This window comes from Maylandia zebra, linkage group LG1, assembly GCF_041146795.1.
Source record: "Maylandia zebra isolate NMK-2024a linkage group LG1, Mzebra_GT3a, whole genome shotgun sequence".
NCBI lineage: Eukaryota > Metazoa > Chordata > Actinopteri > Cichliformes > Cichlidae > Maylandia > Maylandia zebra.
In genome coordinates this window covers 19,631,605-19,654,443 of record NC_135167.1, presented here as the reverse complement: position 1 = coordinate 19,654,443, position 22,839 = coordinate 19,631,605, and the positions used below count along the sequence as shown (strand labels likewise).

Below are 22,839 nucleotides of genomic sequence, written 5' to 3'. Positions count from 1 at the left end.
ACATATTAAATGTTTATTTTTCTATCCTATCTGGGGGGGGCAAAGAATTTTACTGTGTGCCAAGTGCGCAAATATATTGCTCCAATGGGTAAGAAGTACTGACTTTGAAGCATTTTCCTATTTTCTACTTTCCATTGAATTTGGCATCCTTTCCTGAGAGAACAAAGGAGGTGAGTTGCCAAGGCTCGGTTGTGTCAAGAGCCCTATGAAATACTCCTGACTACAGCAGGAGAAGAGCAGACAATAGAAAACCACACTAAAGATAAACCAATGACAAGATAGTGGAGCACAACAAACTTGACTTTATAATACAAAAACACCATAAATAAAACAGAATACAGGATGCCCTTAAAAAGAAAGCAAACAAATGCACCCTCTGTCTCTTCCTTTTGACATGATTTACTTTGCTACAGTTATACTGATAAGTGGATTTGTCAGATAGTGAAGAAAATTCAACCCATTTACAAAAACAGACATCTTGTGGGGAGTTTGCATAGAGCGTTAGGCGTTTGGCACAAGTGCAGATGGATGACATATCAATGAGACGTAAGATAACACTGGAGATGTTCCCCCGCCAAATCTGTGCCACTAAAATAAATAAATAAATAATGAATACAGCTACTGTATAGAGTGTTGGCCCACTCATTATTATTGTATCTGCCAGCTTCAACCTGGTTAGAACAAGAACACACAACTATAAGTAAAAGTATAGGTTCTTCACCTCACTAAGCAGACTTTGGTATGATAGTGGAGTTTAGAACTGGCAGTCAGCCAAACTATAAGTGAATGAGCTCTGATCTTCACTGTTAGAGTTGTTGTGAAGGAAAGGATAAATGCTGGAATCACCCATTGGCTTCAGGCTGTCCTGTGGGGCCAAAGAGCAGTCTGGCTACACAAGGAAATGAATGGTAGGAGAAAATAACCAAGAAGAATACTACTTTTTTCAGAGAAGAGAGCAGTGAGTTTTTAGCACAGAGACACTTACCTGTCCTTTTCGAGAAGGATTATGGGGTTTATGTGCAACAGTGAAGCTTCAGATATACGAGTCCACAGACAGAGCACCAAAGTTTGAAATCAACTTAACAGTGACAAACCGTACCATGGCTTCAGAGATTACAAGGGAGAGGGAGGTAGCAGGGGTGGGGGTGGACAATTTCTGACACAAAGTGCAGCGCTGCATACTTTAACATTGTTCTCTCTCTTAGTTTATTTTCCTCTCATCTACTCTTGCCTTCTTTGCAGTCCCTCTCTGTCAAGTGGCACAGAAGCGAACGAGCCGAACGTCTCTGTCTGCTTACTGGGGCAAGTGAACATCTGAAATGACAGAGGGTGACGTTGGCTTGACTGCTGGAGAAGATGCCTCAGAGCTAAGTGAAGGACCATTAGGGAGACAGTGATAAGATGCATGCATGCATGCAGGGCTACTGAATGTTCACCTTGAACAGCCTGGTGTCATCTTGTGCTGAGGAGGGCTATCACATGGTGAGAGCCCAGCATCAAACTCCAATCAAACTCCATCAAAGCTGAAAGCAAAATCAAACTGATGTCTACACATGCCAAAAGGTGCTGTGACCCCCAATGCTGTTATTATTCATGCACAGTGACTAGCTATTACTGTGATGCCTTCTCACTTCAGCTAGCATTCCTGTATTGGGCAACTAAGCAAAGAGCTTTTAAGAGCTAACTGATGAACTGAAGACTGCTTGTCAAAAGAGACACTTTAAGGTCAAGACAAAGTGTGAGAAAGGTGGCACGCAGAGATGAGCATAAACATTACATCTTTATAGTTAAAGTACACCGCTGTCTCATTTTTATTCAGGCACAGAACCACCAGAACATGGATTTTTACATTTTGGAGGGAAAGTGGGTTTGATTTATGACATTTTGCCTGAGTCTATATGTCTGGTAAATTAGCATACACACAAGTAATGCAGATGATTTCTATGTCAAAGCTTTAAATAAAAAAACTTCCCTTTGAAATACCAACAATTGAAGGCCTGTAGATATCATGTATAATAGATATGCACTTTGCTGCTTTCTACATACCTAGAAAATACTGCAGAAACATATGTTTAGGTTTGTTTCAAAAGTTACTATGATGTGTACAGAGGGGGGGAAAAAAAATCAGTGTATTTGTGCGACAAATGTTGGACCCAACTACAGGGAGTGCAGAATTATTAGGCAAGTTGTATTTGTTAGGAATAATTTTATTATTGAACAACAACCATGTTCTCAATGAACCCAAAAAACTCATTAATATCAACGCTGAATGTTTTTGGAAGTAGTTTTTAGTTTGTTTTTAGTTTTAGCTATTTTAGGGGGATATCTGTGTGTGCAGGTGACTATTACTGTGCATAATTATTAGGCAACTTAACAAAAAACAAATATATACCCATTTCAATCATTTATTTTTACCAGTGAAACCAATATAACATCTCCACATTCACAAATATACATTTCTGACATTCAAAAACAAAACAAAAACAAATCAGCGACCAATATAGCCACCTTTCTTTGCAAGGACACTCAAAAGCCTGCCATCCATGGATTCTGTCAGTGTTTTGATTTGTTCACCATCAACATTGCGTGCAGCAGCAACCACAGCCTCCCAGACACTGTTCAGAGAGGTGTACTGTTTTCCCTCCTTGTAAATCTCACATTTGATGATGGACCACAGGTTCTCAATGGGGTTCAGATCAGGTGAACAAGGAGGCCATGTCATTAGTTTTTCTTCTTTTATACCCTTTCTTGCCAGCCACGCTGTGGAGTACTTGGACGCGTGTGATGGAGCATTGTCCTGCATGAAAATCATGTTTTTCTTGAAGGATGCAGACTTCTTCCTGTACCACTGCTTGAAGAAGGTGTCTTCCAGAAACTGGCAGTAGGACTGGGAGTTGAGCTTGACTCCATCCTCAACCCGAAAAGGCCCCACAAGCTCATCTTTGATGATACCAGCCCAAACCAGTACTCCACCTCCACCTTGCTGGCGTCTGAGTCGGACTGGAGCTCTCTGCCCTTTACCAATCCAGCCACGGGCCCATCAAGACTCACTCTCATTTCATCAGTCCATAAATCCTTAGAAAAACCAGTCTTAAGATATTTCTTGGCCCAGTCTTGACGTTTCAGCTTGTGTGTCTTGTTCAGTGGTGGTCGTCTTTCAGCCTTTCTTACCTTGGCCATGTCTCTGAGTATTGCACACCTTGTGCTTTTGGGCACTCCAGTGATGTTGCAGCTCTGAAATATGGCCAAACTGGTGGCAAGTGGCATCTTGGCAGCTGCATGCTTGACTTTTCTCAGTTTATGGGCAGTTATTTTGCGCCTTGGTTTTTCCACACGCTTCTTGCGACCCTGTTGACTATTTTGAATGAAACGCTTGATTGTTCGATGATCACGCTTCAGAAGCTTTGCAATTTTGAGACTGCTGCGTCCCTCTGCAAGATATCTCACTATTATTGACTTTTCTGAGCCTGTCAAGTCCTTCTTTTGACCCATTTTGCCAAAGGAAAGGACGTTGCCTAATAATTATGCACACCTGATATAGGGTGTTGATGTCATTAGACCACACTACCTTCTCATTACAGAGATGCACATCACCTCATATACTTAATTGGCAGTAGGCTTTCGAGCCTATACAGCTTGGAGTAAGACAACATGCATGAAGAGGATGATGTGGACAAAATACTCATTTGCCTAATAATTCTGCACTCCCTGTATACATAATAGTCAAACATTTGCATACCACTCCATGCTATGGACTCAATACGTTTTTTTGTATTGGTACAAAATATGCAATCCAATTAGTTTGAAACTTCTAGAATCAAAATGGACGATGTGACATATTCTTTCTTTGGACGCCAACCATGGCCATGTTCAATCGTGTTAGCTACACCAGTTCGGAGATACAGATTTAGACAGCAAATAGCCTCAGTTTATGCCTGATGGATCGAACATGCATGCTGACAGCTACTCTCTCCCTTTCTCTCTCTTTCCTGCGCCTTGTCTCTTCCGACCAGTGTTTGCAGAGTTGGAAATTTCTTAAATAATTCATGCTGTTAATAACCAGCACAGTCTCTATGGCACAGAGCAGTCCTGTTCAAACACAGCTATGCGTGTGTGCGTGTCTGTGCAGCATAGTGAAAGGAAACAGTGTTTGAACAGTGAGGTGAAGGTGTATGTATGAATGTGTATGTGATTGCAGTACGAGTTATCACAGACTAGGCAAAATTGACTGATGTGATAGTTAGGGTGGTTATAGGGTGGGCTTCTGTGTCAACACCGGGGAAACCGCAGATTTCTTCCAACAGCGAATGAGCTGAAGGTCACACACCGCACGATCATAAGCAGAAGGCTCGTTGGAACATTTATGATATTGCAGACAAATAGCAGAATCAATGGCACTCTGTAAAGAACACAACAAGTAGAGCACTAATGACAAAGTGACTTAATGAAGGTCTCATCTTCGGTATTGTGGTCATCGTCAACATCGTATCATTATCATCGCGCCCTATTCAAGGCTTTAGCTCTTCGTCTATTGTCTCTTTGTTACAACTGGACACACTGTCTGCCTGTGAGCTCGCCATCTTTTCAGCCTGTCTGTCCGTTTCTCGAGACGGGAGGTGCAAGAAACGTGAGGGGCAGACCTTCAGCAAAGATGACCTTGGCAAAAGTCTGATGATTTGTGGAGAGCAGCAATATCAATAATAATGAAGAAATTAATAAGCTGGTGCGCTGGCCTGAGGGTTCGGCTGCGGGAGATGGTGGGGGGGACAGTGGCTGACTTTAATAGTCGAGTTGCCGGGGGGGGGGGGGGGGGGGGGGGGGGGTCATGGCTGGCAGGAAGAAGAGAAGGGAGAAAAGGGTGGGGGGGTCAGGGTGGTGTGGAATAGGGGGTGGTAAGTGCATGATTTCCTTAGCAGCATTGTGGTGCTGCAGTCCATGCTGTCACACGTCAAAGAGGGAGCAAATCAAAGGCAGCTCTTTTGATGAATATAAAACAGAGAGTCCTGCTGAGAAGCACTCTCCCTCCCTCCCATTCTAATCACAGAGCTGCAGAGGCGGCGGATTGCACCAATCCCCCCCCCCAGCCCAGCCCAAAATGAAAGGAGAGGGGGGACACGGAGCACACACAATCACAACAAAGGCTGCTTTATAATAGCAATAAACATTTGTCCTTTTGAGACATCTGCACAGACTGATTCTACGGTGTGGTAAGATGCAAGAAAAGCTGTAACGACATCATCAAAATTTTAGAACCTACCAAACCCTGAAAAAGGTCGTCCTTCTATATCTAAAATTGTGCTGCATGCGTTTTTAAGTTGTTGTTTTTTTACCCTGGAAACATCAAACACTTCAATACTCTATCAAGCACTGAGGCACATTTGTTTGCAGCTTGTAGTGTTTTGATAAAAATGCCTGACATTTAACAGCCTATTTAAGCTTTACTTAACAGAACCTAAAGTATTAGATTGTGCTAAAAAAAAATTCCAGTGTAAAAAAATTGAACCATTATGAGGGAAAATATGGAACAAAATATGCTCATTTATTCTCAGTGTCTTTTAAAACCAGCAAAATTGTATTAGGAGTAGCTAATAATATCCCTTATGACAAAGGATTTAATTTAATTTCTTTAATGCCTTATTTTACTATTATTCTTACCCAAAAGTCCCAAATGCAGCAGTCCTAGACACTTTAACCTCCTTTCCAACCTTCAGTACTTCTTCACTTTTAAAAGTATATTCCACCTGCTTCAATTAGTCACCACTAAAGTGTTTTGGCTATGTAGACTGTGTCAAAAGATTTGTGTAAAGTACTTAGCAGTTATTCCATTCACATTAACAGCAAAGTAGGAAAAATGATTAACCCAGAATAGCAGATCAGTCAGCAGAGGACAGTGTGTTGAGCTGTACATTAGTGCTATGTTCAATGCAGCTGAGTCTACATGGACCGAAGAATTGTCATCACTGTATTCCAGCAGATCTCAGCTTCTGTAGCACTGCCTAGATCCACATCCCCTGGGCAGTGTTCCTCTACTGCTCCCCTGGCAGCATTTGTGTGTGACACCAAAGCCCACTCCCACCCAAGCCCTGAGCCTAGAAAGTGACACATGCATGGGTGTCGCTGCCGTTTCACCTCCTGCCTGCTGAAGTATGAGGCAATTTCCTGCGAGTGGTGCAGGGTGAGAGAGAGAGAGCGAGAGTGAGTAGTGGGCTAGGCACAGCACAGCTCTGCTGCTCTCTTTGATACTGTCAGGGAAGAGTAATGGCTCTCTGTAGCAACAGCCACCACCAAACTAATGTAGTGTGACTTTGGTTCTTCTTTCCAATGCATTACCAGCATAGTGAGAAAGAAGGGGACAGGAAGAAGAGAGTCAAACTGTGAAGAATGTGGGAGTAAGGTTAGGTCTACACAGGGCATGACAGAATCTTTTCAGCGTTAGCAGTCAATTTCCTTAAGTCCTAAAAAACAAAGAAGTGACAGGCATGTTTTTGTAATAAGAACATATTTACCAATTTGCTCAACTCTTGCCTTCATGCAGAATGCTATTCAGACTATTCTACCAGGAAAACAGGCACAAGCAAATTCCAGTCTTGTTAGGCAGGACAGCTCCAACTAATCTTTCCAATGATTTGAAGGTCACAGCGCTTTAGTGCAGAGAGCAGCTTAAGGGCCTCATCTAATTGGGCAATCTGCTGTCTCAGCAGCTATTATAGCCTTGGTCATTTTGTCTGACCTTGCAAATTTAATGACAGAGAATACAAAGCTGACCCATCATTTTTGCAAAAAATGTATTGTTTTCAAATAAAAACAAGAAGAATGAAAGAAAGATGCTCTATTTGCAGATCTGTGTACCCCTCTAGTCTAGTAGTTAGTTATAGATGCATTCTTAATGAAACTCGTCTACAAATTGTACTGTAATTATGCAGAATTAAGAGCTGATTCATGCACAAAATTATTATTCATTAGAGCTAATTAAATGGCATGGTCTTTAGGCTGACTGCCAGATGTGTGGCGATGTCAGAGATAGTGAGTCTTCTGTGAAGCCTAGAGAGACAGGCTGTTATTCAACTTGGCCTTGGCTCCCACACTGAGCCTAACATGCACAATCATTAGAAAACCATCTAACAGGCAAGCCTTTCTTTATTTCTTTAAACATGGCAGGAAGTTTGCAAAATGAGTAAGAAATTAAAAGTATTTTTAATGTTATACACTGAATATAAAGTTTCATCGCTTGTATTATTGGTAAATGGCCTGTATTTGTATAGCGCTTTTCTAGTCCCTAAGGACCCCAAAGCGCTTTACACAACCAGTCATCCACCCATTCACACACACATTCACACACTGGTGATGGCAAGCTACATTGTAGCCACAGCCACCCTGGGGTGCACTGACAGAGGCGAGGCTCAAGGCCTCGGACACAGCGACCGAGACTGTCCAAGCTGGGGCTCGAACCGGCAACCTTCCGATTAGAAGGCGAACTCCCAACTCTTGAGCCACGATCACCCTATTATTACGACTTGTGCTGTAATTCTAAATACATTGTTTGTTCAGATGGCAACGCAGTTTGTTGTTTTATCTGTTTTAAAGACCTGTTAATGTAGTTTATTGTAAAAGCAACTTCTGAAACACATATTTAGTCTTGCACACATCCTGATTGATTACACACAGACTCATCTAACATAAATAAAGGGGAAAAAGATACATGGAAAGACAAAGAGAAGCAGAAACACTGCAAAAGTGAGGTGTACAAGAGGTGTAACAAGGCAGGGGTTGTCTGGAACCCGTGGCCTAGGGCAGTACATGGAGAGAGATGAGCTGGTGTGCACACTGCAGGGTATTGTCTGTAAACGTTGGGGCTCCTCTAACAACTACTGAGGCTAGGTTTGCTGAACAGTGGGTCACAACCTACTAGCGTTTGGTGTGTTTATCTGTGCGTTTCAACAATGTATTTCCAAAAAACAGCAAAGCAAGCCAAAACAGCAGACAGAGAAAATAAACGGGGGACATATAACAAAAGAAATAAACCAGACCCTTCGTTTTTACTGTAACAATTACTGACACACATTAATCAATGAATGTTTCTTCTGCCTCCTTCTACCGTGAACTGTGGGGCAGATGTGTTTAACAAAGTGCAGCCCTCCCAAGTACCTTCAAAACAGGACCCTTGAACACATAGCACTGTTCACCCGTTATGAAGCCACTGTCTGTGCCTGCCCTCTGCCAAGGCCTCCCACCCACACTTTTTATTTGTTCAGCGTGCACAATGTGACCTGGCCGCGCATATACCTGTGCTTCTCTTTATCTCCTGCTTCCCTGAAGAGAGCTTGTTGAAGCTGTGTTTCCACAGTATGATGTCCATGTTTGAGGAGATTTTTATTTCTAAGGGGTTATTATACCATGCTCATTATTTCTGACCTGATGCTAGCCACAACAGGCACAGCACACTGCTTGAAATGGATGTTCTAGCTCTTCCTAAACCTTGGTATTAAGTAGCCTCTTTGATCTCTCTCCACTGTGACAAAACAGCAGCACCAGGCCTCCTAAATGAACCACTCAGAACTCAAGCAGCGCGCAACAACATCAAGTAGAGCTGGGAAGAAAATATGCAGATCCTCTAGGAACACACCCCAAAAAGGACCTAAGTATAATTAACTACAATGAGCTGGAGGCAGATGTGTGACTCCAAAACATAAAAGAAATGCCTACCTTCAGTATTTTTCACAAATTGCACTGAAAATTAGGAGTTTACTTAATGGAAGTAGAGCATTTCATCTGTTAAAGGTTATTTGTTATCTTCAGGCACCCAGAAAAGACTTCAATTGTCTTGATCTTCACAGGTTTCACTGCCAATCATTAGCATGCTAATCTTGAGTGATTTTTCAGACCTAAAGGAAGCACATGGAAAGTCTTTGTCAGCCCAGGTTCCTGAAAGACCTCTACATTACATATGAGATAAAAGCTTTTTGAACTAAATTACAATACATCCTCCAAACACGGGCTGTTCAAAGCATTCTGAAGTAGTGCAGGTGTTCACTGGACACAGGAGAAGTGAGCCCAAAGGCCTTTTTTGTGATACCATAATTCATCGCAGGTAATAAGCTCTCAAATTACAGACATAGAGCTGAATTCAGCCAACCCTTTACAAAAAGAAACAAACAAAACAAAAAAGAAACAAAACAAAAAAACAAAACAAAAAACCCACACATTAGTTTTGCCTTTCCTGAGTCTTACCAATAAGCAGATGGGGCCTGCAAGATTTACCAAGTAAAACGTAAGACTTTTAACCCAGACAAAATGTACTTTAAGAACTCCACACCAACCAAAACACAAGAGCACAATGAAAAACCATATCATATCAATATTCAATCAGTACAACCCAAAGATAAGATAAGAAGCATAATATAAATGGACAAATTAACCAATTAAATGCTAAGTGATTTAACACAATTTAGATTATTGCTGTAAACTTCCCCGTTCAGATTGTAAGCTTGATGGTGCTGGCTGAAACTCTACTAAGTCAATTTTGCGTTTAGTTTCGAGTTATATACTTCCCCAAAAAGTCTGGAATTGGATAATAAAACTTCTCTTTTTAAACTAAAGAGCTGGCTTTGGGGGACAACTTTTTGGTACCTTTAGAAATATAGACTTTTAGTATATTTTAAGGTCTTTTTTTCCTGGAGAATAAATCTAGAATAAAACTACTATCTTCAGCACTGTAAGACCTACAAATACCTTCTAAAATGAAAAAACCTGAACCAAAGAGAATCCAGTTTGATTTGTGTTTAAAGCTACGCTAACACAAAAGCAGACAAAAATGGCTAAAAATGGCATAAAGGTAAATTGGTGGATAATTCTCATACTAGCTACAGTAAGGCTAATTTATTAGAAATATATATCAAACATTTTGGCTTGGTGTCAGTCATCCACATCTAGCTGCTACCTCACCAAATCTTTTGACTAATACCAGCTCAAACAGTTCTTCCAACCAGAGATTCACTAGGCTAATTGCTAGGGATCACTACTTTTATTTAACAAGAACTCAAAATCATAATGACTCCTTATTACAAATTCTATCTGCAAATGCACAATGGAAATATCAAAAAGTGCTGACAGGGTGACTGGGAGCAAAGATAAGGCTCCATGGTAATTCACCTCAAAGCAGTGCCTCTGTGAGGACATGCAATGGAGAACTAGGACTGTAACACGTGTGGCAAAAATAAATACGGGGCAACAGAAATTCTCATTTTCCAATTGGGATAATTCACTGCTCTGAAATTGAAATGTATTATTGGTAACCATTCCCAAAAGGAAAAAGCACTTTTTGGGGGTTGATTAGCCCAGTTGAAGGAATACCAGTGCAGATAGGATAATGTAGTTTGCTAGATTAGAAATGATAGCTACACGGTAAAATGACATAAAGGAAATAATAAAATATAACACCTAGTGGAACCACGATGAACGTACACTGAAAATGTGCACTTCAGTAAATAATCAGACAATGTCAATTATGTGAAAATGGGCTGGCTATGGAGCATTTCTATTCCGGCACTGGCACAATCAACCTTTTAATGGCAGGCTGTTAGATAATAGCTTTCTGTCTGTTGGCCTCCAGTTTGAGGACCCAACATATCCTTTTCACATGCTACAGAGTGGCAGTGGTAGTAGACTGTTACCTGAGTGTTTAACAGATCCATCACAGTGTTCAGAGACTGATGAAATCCACACTGCCTCAGGAGTAGAAGTGAGTAAGTTAGAAATCAAGAAAACATGGAATATGCTAAGATTCAAATGTGACAGCGCCAGACAAACAAAGGCAACTGCCTGCACAAAACCTTTATAAATGTACAAAACATGCACTCTGTTGCTATGGTCCAGTGCCAGACATCACAAAATATCCCCAGTTGCTGACTGAAGCTTTTACTATTTCATTATTAGCCATAGTTGCTTCCTTAATGCTATAATGGCTACTTATGCTATTGGGTAACTGCTAATAGTTAAGCAGCTAATGCTGAGGTGCGTGCCAGTCAGGTTAACACTATTTAATACTTCAAGGTCTTAGAGACCCGACTTTTACTGAAAACGGAAAAGAAATGTAAAATTCCTCATGAAGACTTGATCGGTGTCGTGAAAGTCAGCTACTTCACTCACAAGTTAGGGGTGGTTCTGCCTGCAGCAATGCTGTATAAAGTAGTGTGTCAGCTGGAGGATGTAAAGATCAATAACGGTATCAGTAATGATGCAAATGAGCATCTAATCTGACACTAATGTTTAGTATCGATTGGCATCTGAAAGTTGATTTGTTTGACAACGCTAACTGCCAAATACTTGTGACCATCAGCAACAATTTCTAAGAGACAACAGAAGAATAATGAGTTTCCTCCTTTATGCTCAATACCTGCCAAAAAAGCACAAGTTCAAGGATCCATTTTGCTCACTCACATATTTCATTCCATACTTTCCCCTCTCGCCCCTACTAACCTAGCCCTCCACCTACAAAGCCCATTCTTCAACACAACTGGGGAATTTCAATCCTATTTCATATCCTAGAACAAATTCCTTCCCTGATTACTGATGCATTTCAAAGCAGGCATCATTATATTTTCAGACCACTTTCTTTTAAAAATGTACTGAAAACCTTTATGCTGGTTCCCAGGGGCCCCCTTCTCTTCTTCTGTTATGCTCTTATTAGTCTGACTCTCCTACTGCCTGCTGGGGGATCCACATTGCTATTCATTTTCTGTATCTCTGACCTCTGTGTGGATGGAATTCATCTGGTCTATCCCTTGTTCTTTACATTACTGTGGAGACAAGCAGCTACTGTCTGGTGCAGCTATTAAAACATAAACACCATTAAATAAAAATGTGGAGCAGTGAGGGATGTGGAAAGAGCCAAAGAGAAGCATGGAGGAAAAAAAAGACTTTCTGCTGTGCTTATAGTCCAGTGTAATTGAATTGCAGTCTATTCTGTAATGAGTAATGTTATGTATGAAGTTAGGAAAGAGAGCTTTTACAACTTCCACTGATACACATATTGAATGCAAATATTTAGAATCTATCAGCTGGATTATTCCCAACGCAATATTGGCTCACCTGTTTGGCTAAATTCATGTCATGGATTCTCTTGGGGGGAAAAAAAAAAAAAAAAAAAGAAAATGTAAAAATACAATAAAATAAATAAATTTAAAGATCTTGTACAAACTTTTAAGTCCACGAGACCTTGGAAAATTCTAAAACTCTGCACTCCAAAAGACTTTTTCCATTTATAAATTTTTGAATGGCCCTGAGAGCTAGATTTCATCATTTTTTGCAACCCTTCTCCAAACCTCACCAAACTATAGGATGAGTGTTCCACCCCCAAAAAGGTAAATTTTTTTAATTGTATATTTTTAGAAGAACTATTAGTTTCAGTGACCTAAAGCTGTTGTCCAAGGGAAAGTAACTATTTATTTCAGAAACATTTAAATAATTAAGCTGTTTAAAAGACTGCAACATTAAATAAATTCAGAGAGTTTAAATTTTTAAGTCGGTATGTGTACATTGTTGACTCAAGATTGTTTTCTGTGTGTTTTTCTCTGTGTTTATGATTTGCAAAAGAGACTGAGAGACAAGTTATTCATTTTAATTGATGTGGAACCACTAGTAGCCTTTAAAGGACATTTCATTAAAAGTCAGAAAGAAAAAAAAAAGAAAGAAAAAAGTCTGAAACATTAATTAATAAAAATTCACCCGACAGCAGTCTGCCTTTAATCAACCCAGAGCATAGGTAGGAAAAGAGCAAGAGACAGAATGATGACCAGTGGAGGTAAGGAGGAGCTTTTATTGCCAGAGTCTTTAATGCAAACCACGAGTCACTTGCCCGGCTAGGAAACCCTGCAAAGAACTGCTTGAGTTGATGAGCTCGTCCAGCTGAATGATATACATCGCCAGGCATAGGCGAGAGCTGTCCATTAGTTACAAGGGTTCCTGTAATGCTCCACTCCAGTACATTATTTCCAAATGCATCAGTCAGCGTCATGCAACACAGATAAATTCTAATGGTTAAGATCTGTAATGCATAGCCTCACCGCTGCTATATTACGCTACAGGTTAGGAGGGCAGTAAGAGAGAGGGGGGAAAAATGTAATTTATTTTTCACTGTAGCCAGTATTCTTCCCATTAGCTTCAAACGTGAGATAAGTTATGGACTTTAACGAGCACCTTTAGCCACCAGAGCACGCTGCACACAAGACTGCCGGGAGAAGAGGTGTGTTGAGGGCTAAGGCAGGAGGGACTGGCAATCTAAATGGATGGCATGGATGACCCACTACATGTGGCTCACAGTCCTCGGTGTGATACAAATGCTAATTATACCAGAAAATTAATTAAAATCATTCAACCATGAATAGCAAGAAATTCTTGTGACAACTTAACACCGGTCCCATATAACGTATCTTATATGAATCATAATTTAAAGTGGGGGGCTTCATGGAGGCCGTTCACATAAAATGAATGACCACCTTTGTTTTTTTGAATCATGCAGAGGCGGCCTTGCCTCATGCCTAAATACACATATGTTTGTAGATTTGCTAATCCAATGTCATGGCTGCAAAAGGCACAGCTGTCCTGACCTGTGGGATCACTTCCTGTGTATCAGACAGGCAAAGGCAGGAGGTATAAGTGTGCACACACACACATGTACGCACACTGATGTCGCCCTAAAGCTAGGACAACCATAGTACACTACAAAAGGTCACACGTATCTTAATTTCCTAGATTGTGTGCTTCCGTTCATTAAATGATCAACTAAGCCTGTAAGGCTGTTTCTCACAACCTCATACATAAGTCCAATCTGATTTATGTGTTCGTTATTGACCTAGCAAATATTAGGACCGCATAACTTCAATATATAATGTATAAATAATCTACAAACTATTGTTCAGGCACTGTTACAGAGGTTCAGGTTGTTATTACTAGAAGATAGAGCTGGGCGATAGAACGATAACGATATGTATTGCGAAATAACCTTTTCTCGATAGAAAAATTAAACTATTGCGATAGAATAAAAGAAAAAAAAAGAACAGCCAATCCAAATTAAGTAGCGCAGAACCGAACCAATCACAGCGTCACGTCATGTGACTTGTTACATGCAGCACAAGTGCCAAGGCGCACATGTGTATTTGTTTGGGAAGCAGCCAGCCGGGCTGCCCAAGTAAAGAAGGAAATGAGTTTGCGGACTAGAGAAAAATCAACAGAGAGCGTGAGCGAAGGTTACCGAAGAAAAAAAAACAGATGATGGTTCCAATGCCGGAGAGATTGTCGAACGGAAGAACCATAGAAGTTCCGTAGTGTGAAGGTATTTCGGCTATTTCAAGTCTGACAAAAAACAGAGTAGCGCGCACTGTAAATTGTGCCGAAAGCAAGTCTGGAAATACAATAAAGCGGTGCATGCGCAATCTCTGACTGAACGCGCTAATTCGTCATTCGGCTTTTGTCAGACTAAAGTAACTGTTAAAACTGTTTGAAAAGTTAAGCTATACAACAAGGAGAGATTGAGAATTTCCTTTTAGTTCTCAGTGCATTTGATATTGACAAAAGTTAGTCAATTTTGTTTGTTCTTCTATAAAACAAACTAAGATTCATTTTTAGAATTAAAATTTTGTTTGTAAGTGGAATTGACAATTTAGTAGTCTTTTGTTTGTTCTATTTTGAAACTTAAACGCTTTAGCGGCTGCGTTTTGTGTAGTTTGCAATATTTGCCTTTATTTATCTGAAAAAGTCTCATGTTCCTTACGTACATCTACCCTGTTGAACTTATTATGGGAAATAAATATTTAAATAAAAACAAGCTGCTAATTATTTCACATTTTACTTGTGAGCAACGGCACATTTAAATCTTACAAATATAGTTATTTGGCTTATATCGTGATATATATCGTTATCGCCTGAAATGAAAAAAAAAACATATCGTGATATGAAATAAATCTTATCAAGGTTCAAGGTTCTTTATTATATCGCCCAGCTCTACTAGACGATAATAGTTTGAATGATTTTAAGATGAAATAACATTTCAGCATTGCTTATACATCTCACTTGTTTCTACTCAGAGAGAAAGCTTTTTTAAAAAGCTATGTGGGAACACAGAATTATTGCTGCAATATTACATATTCACAAATGTGAAACAATATTACAATACTGTGTGTGAAATAACGTGAAGTAATATTACAAGAATTTATCATTAATCTGTGATTGCTTTGTACATTTCTTTATGTTTCTGCATTCAGCAAAGGACCGTCTCATTTTAGACTTACAAGGTATGCATTCACATGCCGTCTTTGCCTTCTCTGACTTTTGTCTTTAAGTAGCCTTGAGCTACACTGTTTATCCCTCAGAATATATCTTACTGTCAGCATAAAATAAATGTATTTAAACTCTCACTACATGTTCAAATTATAGCTCTATTCAGTGAGCCATTTTTGTCAATGCTAACACATTTGAATGTCAATACTTTAGTGCTGCTCCCTCATTCCACTCATTCAAATAAACAGGTCAGAACCTATTTGTATATGTAATTAAGTATACAGAGACAATGCATGTAGGATTCTTCAAGCAAATACATCCTTCAACCGATAACCTAAAATTCTCTCAGTAAATTTGTCGCAGTTTTCCAGATTTTAAAACCTAATTGGTGTTAGCGCATAAGAAGAGACTACACTGGCAGAGATCATGAAGGAAAATAGCTATTTATTTAATCAAAAGCTAAACCAACTAAAGTTAATGTCCAATTTCAAACTTAACTAGCTGTGTGCTCAAAAGAAAAGACAGCAAGTCTGCAGCAGGTACTACATAGTCTCGTCGTACATCCCATCATGTGCCAGCTGTGTTTATCCCAGTAAAACTGCTGAGGCTTTAATGCAGATGAATTATGAAAAAACTACAAGAGTCTTAATTACTGCACTCCCTCTACTCAGTCTGAATAATGCAAGATTCTGCTTACAATTACGATAATGTGCACTGAATGCAGTAGTCAACATAACTGCTTAACACAGCGTTAGTCCCCTTTGTACAGGTGTGCATTTCAGGATTAGACTCATCAGAGTGCATGTGCGAGTACACAGATGAGTATGCTTCTACTAATGTGGCATGTGGTGCATGCTAAATGCAACCATTTAGGGACATGTGGCAGTGGACGTGTTTACCCTCTGGCACTTGTCTCCGGTTCATCGAGGGTGAGAAGGCAGGGGGGCTGTGGTAGCATCTGCTGGTAAGAGCAGAGGGAAGTGCAATGAGGCAGAAGACATGCACAAACACATCCACACATGCACACAGACACATGCAAATACCTGCACTGCAATAACTGCCACGACGAATGTGAAAATATAATTAGACAATGACAGATAACACAGAGCTTGGCTGTCATGTTGACAAAGCAGACTTTCTGAGCTGCCGATTCAGGCACAGGCAGACAGCGATCTTATCGACTGTACATCTCACTAAACATTGACAGAAAAATTCTAAGAAGCAGCGATTTAAATTTAAAGTTGGCTAAACTCAACTATCTGACTTGTTGTAGCCATATATAAATGTCACGTTTGGCATTTTTTTACTTGCCACAGCAACAGGGTAGTATAATTCTGCTGTTAAGAAAGGCACATTGAATTCTGACCTGATGATGTTGAGGAGGAGGCTGTATGTGTTTCACAGCAGGATCTACTCACACACTGAAATAAAGGCTTCTGTTAAGCCTCCAATATCAATGTCCAGATGCTGAAATTACACTCAGTGTCTGTAAAAATGTGGAAGCTAAGCAAATTCCAATAAGACTATATTAGATCTTTCTTTTTGATGTCTTTGTCATGACCACATTAAATATCATTTCAGCCTATCAGCCTATATTTACACAGGTACTAAATAAGGCTTTTAGTACACCAAAAATAATACCAAAAAACGCTACAAAAAGACAGGACTTTTAGGCATTCATTCTTTATAATGTATGCATGTACTTATGTTTGCATGCATGCGGATGAGATTGAGCGAGAGAACGAGTGAGTAAGCAAGAGAGAGAGTGCATCAGTACACTAGGAAACATGTTGCGTGGGCTTTATGAAAGCTGAGAAAGCCCAACACAGTGAAACATTCATACACATGAGGTAATAGCTAGCAGGTGACTACTTACTCACGTTTTGCTAAAACAAAATTCAACCTCTTATAACATTTTTAGAACCAGATACCTTTTCAACCCCCACCAGATCCTAAAAATCTTATTGCTAAAATTTAAACTATATTTAACACAGACGAAATGCAATTATATCCTTAAATTGAGAGAGCACACTTTCCCCCCCTCCAACAATACATGCTTTTACATAGGCTGGGTGACATTATTCATGGATGGCTGGATTTGTGGATAGATCCATTTGCGTCTCTGTGATTTCAGATGCTGTTAACCAGAATGCTAAAACCTTCATGTTAGTGGAACAAGATTGCCACTTTTATGGGAACGTCTTGTGCTGAAATAAATTCTCACCTCCTAATGTGTGCTGAGAGATCAAGGGGTGCACTGAATGTGGAGGGAGCTGTCAATGAAAGTAACAATCTAGCCTTGCTTCTCATTTATGCTTTTCCTTTAAAACACAATCACTCTGTACCATCATACTGTGGTTGCAGGCTACAGCTATGCTATCACATTCACCAAGCTGATAAATATTCAGGATTATAGTGTGCCCAAAATTCATTTAATTTCATCAAACAATCATATTTTAGGAATTACGTGTATTAAAAGATCATTTTACACAGATTTTAGAGAGCCAACCTAACTGTGTACGATCTAGAAGAATGCATTACAACACATTATCTTGTTCTTAAAGACAGATATAATCAAACACTATATTCTGAGTCCAAAACTTATTTATCACAATTATAGTGAAAAAAATCTGGCAGAAATAAATCCACAACAGCAACAGAAGACAAGTTCATCAAAACGGAAACATATAACAAACATTTTCCTTCTCAGTGTGAAAAGTTACGTGAAAATACAGGGAAAAAAAAAAAAATTAACCCCTCGGACCTAGATAAATAATCTGATGCCTTGCCTTGTTGGTTTTATTAGGAGGATATTTAATACTCTTATGGAAGAAACCCTTTCCTTTTCAGCTATAAAGCTGCTCAATGAAAAAATAAAAATAGGAAGTGAAAAACTATATAGATCCTAAAAATCTTATTGCTAAAATTTAAACTATATAATACATTCAAATGGACTAATCCATTTTGATTTTATTCATCCAAGGACATTATTGTTACCATTATGAGTCATAACATGTTTATAACAAGTATAAACAAAGATTTCCAGAGTATGTAGCTGCAAACAGCAATGAAGGGGCATAGCGTTTCAGCTGGGCTAAGTTGCCATGACAACTTGATATGACTATGACAACATTTTGGCTGTAAACAATAACAGGCGTAAAACATTTTCTTTACTGCAGTGCCACACCAGAGGTAAGAAAAGTATGCTGGTGGCAAGTCCATACATCATTTGGTTTGGCTGTAAAGGTCCCAACCAACTAGGCCTGTATGACAAGCCGACATGTCTCAGACTTAGCACACATATTACCACACAAGAACTGTTTAGTAAAAACAGGTCACTGGTTAAAAGGCAAAAATATTTTTTTTCTTTTCTTTTTTTAATTACTATTAGAAATACAATGATGTGCAAATACAGTCCCGAATCAAAAGTTTAAGACCACTTGAAGAATGGCAATGGTTATGGAAAAAACAAGTCAAGTGGAAGACCCAAAAAAAGTTCACCAGTACTGAGCCAGAGGATCCAAACGGCTGTCCGTCAAGACACTGGATGATCCTCGAACCAAATTACGCCCGTTACTGGTACCAACTGCAGCCCCATAACCATCAGATGGCATCTGAGACTGAAGGGCTTCAAAAACAAAAATGTCTTCAAAGGCCTCGTGTCCTTGAACGCCACAGAACTGACCGTTTGGGCTTTGCAAGAGAGCACTAAACATGGGACACTGAAGGGTGGAAGAAAGTTTTATTCTCTGATGAGACCTTTATGGTCCTGATGGTTTCTTACATTACTGGCATGACAAGCAGATCCCACCTGAGATGTTTTCTACATGCTACAGTGAAGGGGTGCCATAATAGTCTAGGTGCCTTTTCCTTTTTTCTTTTTCCTTTAGTGGAACAATGGGGCTTCAGGAGGTGCAGGGGTGTCAAATGGGCGCTGGCTATGTCCAGATCTTGGAAAGAGCATCCTTCGTGAAAATTTTTGTAACAAACCTAATGAGATACTTAAATCTCATTAGGTATCCTAATAAGCTAACAAAGGGAAATGACTTAAGCTAAAGATAGCCAGAGTTCAGAGTCAGCCACAAACTGGTAGCCTCGGTATGAGCAAAACATCTAAACGGTTATGGGGGAAATTATGGAGATGAGTTTTAGAAAGAAAAAAAAAAGAGAGAGAAAGAAAAATTAACGCAGATGTCCTGTTATCTAGAGAAGTTATAAACATATTGGAAAATGATGTAGGTACCCGACTTTTGGCTTTTTATATCAATCTGATGTAACTGTAAAATAAGTCGGGTAATGGTGGGCGTATAGCAACTTTTTCCATGTAATTATTTTCCAATAGCAAGGCACTTTATTTGCAACTGATTCATTGAGAGAAGACCTATAACTTACGCAGGTTTGTGGAAATGTTTGACAATTTATTTTATTATAAAATAGAATTCTGCATAGAAGAAAGGTGTCACTTATAGCTCTTAGAAAGAAAATCATAATTAGCAAAAAAACGGTGTTGCCTTTTTAGGCCAAATGCTTCAATGTTCTGTGCTTCAAAAAATGATGTCCACATCCACATTACATATTACAACTTTGGTGTTGCACAGATGCGTTTTCAATTTTTTTCCTGATTAATAGTTTAACTTGTCTGTGATAAACAGAAATGTAAATATATAAAATACATGACAACTTTTGTTTATAAAAAATTTAATAAAACCCAATATGGTGATATTTCCATGATCTTTAAACTGGGTTTACACAGTACCTAATTTTGAAAAAATAGCTATATGGCCTAAAGGTTACGTGCATGAATGTATATTGGGGCAAAGTTAGAGTCAATAAACCTTGCGGGTGCTGTCCCAGTCGATGTAACAAATTTCACAACTTTTTAGCAAACACTTTCAATACTTTAGTTGTCTACAGTTTTGCTGATTGCCCTAACCAACTACATTCAGTCAGATGACTACTGTGATAATATTGTACTACACTGACCGTGTTTCTCTTTGGTTCAGTCCCGAGCAACATACTGACAAAGTGCTAAAAACTATTTTAATACCCTGATTTGTAGTAGTTGTAGTAAGTAAACAGATGATTGCTGTATAATTTAATTATATATATATATATATATATATATACTGGAAATTCAGAATCACTTTAAATTATAGCCTGTACAATTGTAGAGGTGGGGATATAAGTTACTAGCTTCCCCAATGATGGATAGACATATTTAATCCTCCGCTTCATACTGCACCAATGAGAAAGGTTCATCTGGGTAGATAGGGTTAGCATCTATGGGGAAGACTGTATGCTAGTTTGGAAGTTAGTTACATGAAAATGTAATATCATTAGACAATAGGAGTTACTTCGGTATATTCCTGCATGTTATATATAGTCATGGAAACCTTCATGGGAATGCATTTTATTTTTAACGCGTTTTATATTTCTGACAATAGCACTTGTTCAAACTATCCAAACTATTACAATCACATTTTTTTATCTTAGGTATCTGATATAAGAGTTAAAAACTTACAGTACTTGTATGTACCATTTTGCTGAAATCTCAGTGTTTTGGGTCATTCTTATGGCCAAATCGTTCTTCATTAGTGCCTTTTATCAACAGTAATTAACAGCACGTATTTGCATTCACTAATAATAAATCACACAACCCTGTAATGAAGAGGGCTAATTTATAAAATAATTTCATGCGAACACAAGCTGCAGTGATTGTGATGCTTAAACAATTTTAAAACATGATCACTTTGCTTATTAAAGCAACCAGTTTGTGAAATCAGCCGTACATTAATGCAAGTTTTCTAATGCATATTCATCTTACGGCATTTAAATGGAAATATTACCCCGCTATATGTGTCATTCAATAGATTAAATGCCCTGTGTAATCCCAGAAAGCCCTGAGTACAGTTACATGTCCAACTAATTGCCGCATGAATACCATACATATTGAAATCTAACCCTGGCAATTTCACAGCCTCATTACGGAGCAGAAATTATGACTTAAAAAAATGCAAAACGAGAATCGTTACAAGATGAAAAAGCAATGGAAAATCATCTGACAGTCTAATTTAGAAACGTGCAAGCTGGAATCAGCGAAACGAACCATAACAGCGTGCAAGACAGAATTTTAACAGCCGAAAGGTAAAATTATAAAATAATAAATAATGCGATGGGAGAGTCAGTATTTCCACACGATAGTTCTCTCATCTTCTATAATCCAAAGTCGTCATACAGCAACAGAGATGGTGAGACATTCATCAAAGCATGTGTATATATATCTGTGTACATTTGTTAAACAAGCAAGGAGAGCGACATGCTGACTTACATAACAACCTCCTTCATCTCTTTCTGCTTCTCATGTGCCCTAATGGACACAAACACACACAGGCATACAGACAGACACACACACACACACACACACGTCCACTGCTACACAATAATTGTCCAAGAAGGAGGGAACAGATGCCCCTTCAGGCTCAGGAAGAGGTGGCACACTCACTGTGCTTGTGTGCAATGGGGTAGTCTTGGAATAAACACCTTTCTACAATCACAATCTCAGCTGTGTCTAAGCATAAGGAAACACAGAAAGATTCCAACTTCCAGGACAGAGGCAGCTGATGCAAAAATATGACGACATGACATCTGGAATTTCTGTGGTTACAAGGCCTGAAGAAGAATTCAGAAAACAAACATCTTTTTTTTTTCTTTTTTTTTTAAAAACATTCTAGTCCTCAGTGAGTTGGAGTGCAGGGAAGGATGCCTTTTATCCAACGGTGTCCCTGGTGGCTTTTTTCCTCCGGAATTGTCTCGTTAGCCATTAGCCTCATATCAAATATGCAAAGCAGGCCAATCGTTACAAACGAGTCGTAATAGAATAATTGCAGCAAGCAGGATCCTGCTGGGGAATGAAAAGCCCAAACAATTGGCGTGCAATTTATATCACACATGAGGATGTCTGGTCCTACTCTCCCTGGATTCAGCCTGGATGGCTCTGTGCTGGGCTTGGCTGGGCTGAGTGGTGGCATCCCAGGGTACTAGTGGAGACTGACTGGAGCCCACACACGCATGCCTTGAGATACAGCCTCTCTCTCCTATGTTTCTCTCTCCTCTCCATCCCACCCAGCACTCGGCTGCCTTCATCCAACTGAGTCATGAGGAAATCCTCCACAAGAGGAAAAAGCTGCCAGCTTCAATGGCAAAAAAAAAGCATTCTCAAAAGCGGGCATCAAAGAAAAGGGAAAGAGTGAACAACAAACGCTCACACAACAAGACAAAAGGAATAGTCAGAAATCGCTGTCGCTCCGCCCAGTCAAAATCTTCCGCCTTTGTTTTTTGCCTCTCATTTTATTTAGTTTCGCAGTTGTTTTAGAGAATTAGCATCTGGTACTGAGCCTTTGTAGAGGGATTTATGTGCCCCCCTACACATTTCTCCCATACCACCCATTCCCTCCCTTCGCCTTCTTATCCCCCCATCAGTCTGCCAGACAAGTTTTTTCCCACCCAGTCAAAGTACCCAGCCAGCAACCCCTTTTGTGGGTGTGCGTGTTTAGTGTGGGTCTGGTC

At 39.5% G+C, this 22,839-nt stretch overlaps 1 protein-coding gene across 9 annotated transcripts in view; it reads right to left on the bottom strand.

The window, feature by feature from the left end:
* Nucleotides 1-22,839, bottom strand: part of LOC101476772 (uncharacterized) — a 144,401-nt gene that overhangs the window by 89,904 nt on the left and 31,658 nt on the right. For 5 of the 9 annotated variants that reach the window (XM_076882886.1, XM_076882888.1, XM_076882875.1 and 2 more), the window contains exon 4: nt 16,173-16,234. The exons of 1 other annotated variant lie outside the window; for it this stretch is intronic. In XM_076882886.1, the coding sequence (XP_076739001.1) occupies nt 16,173-16,234 (62 nt within the window). The remainder of the gene's footprint in view (nt 1-16,172; nt 16,235-22,839) is intronic. 3 more of the 9 variants (XM_076882880.1, XM_076882872.1, XM_076882874.1) reach the window with 1 other exon arrangement.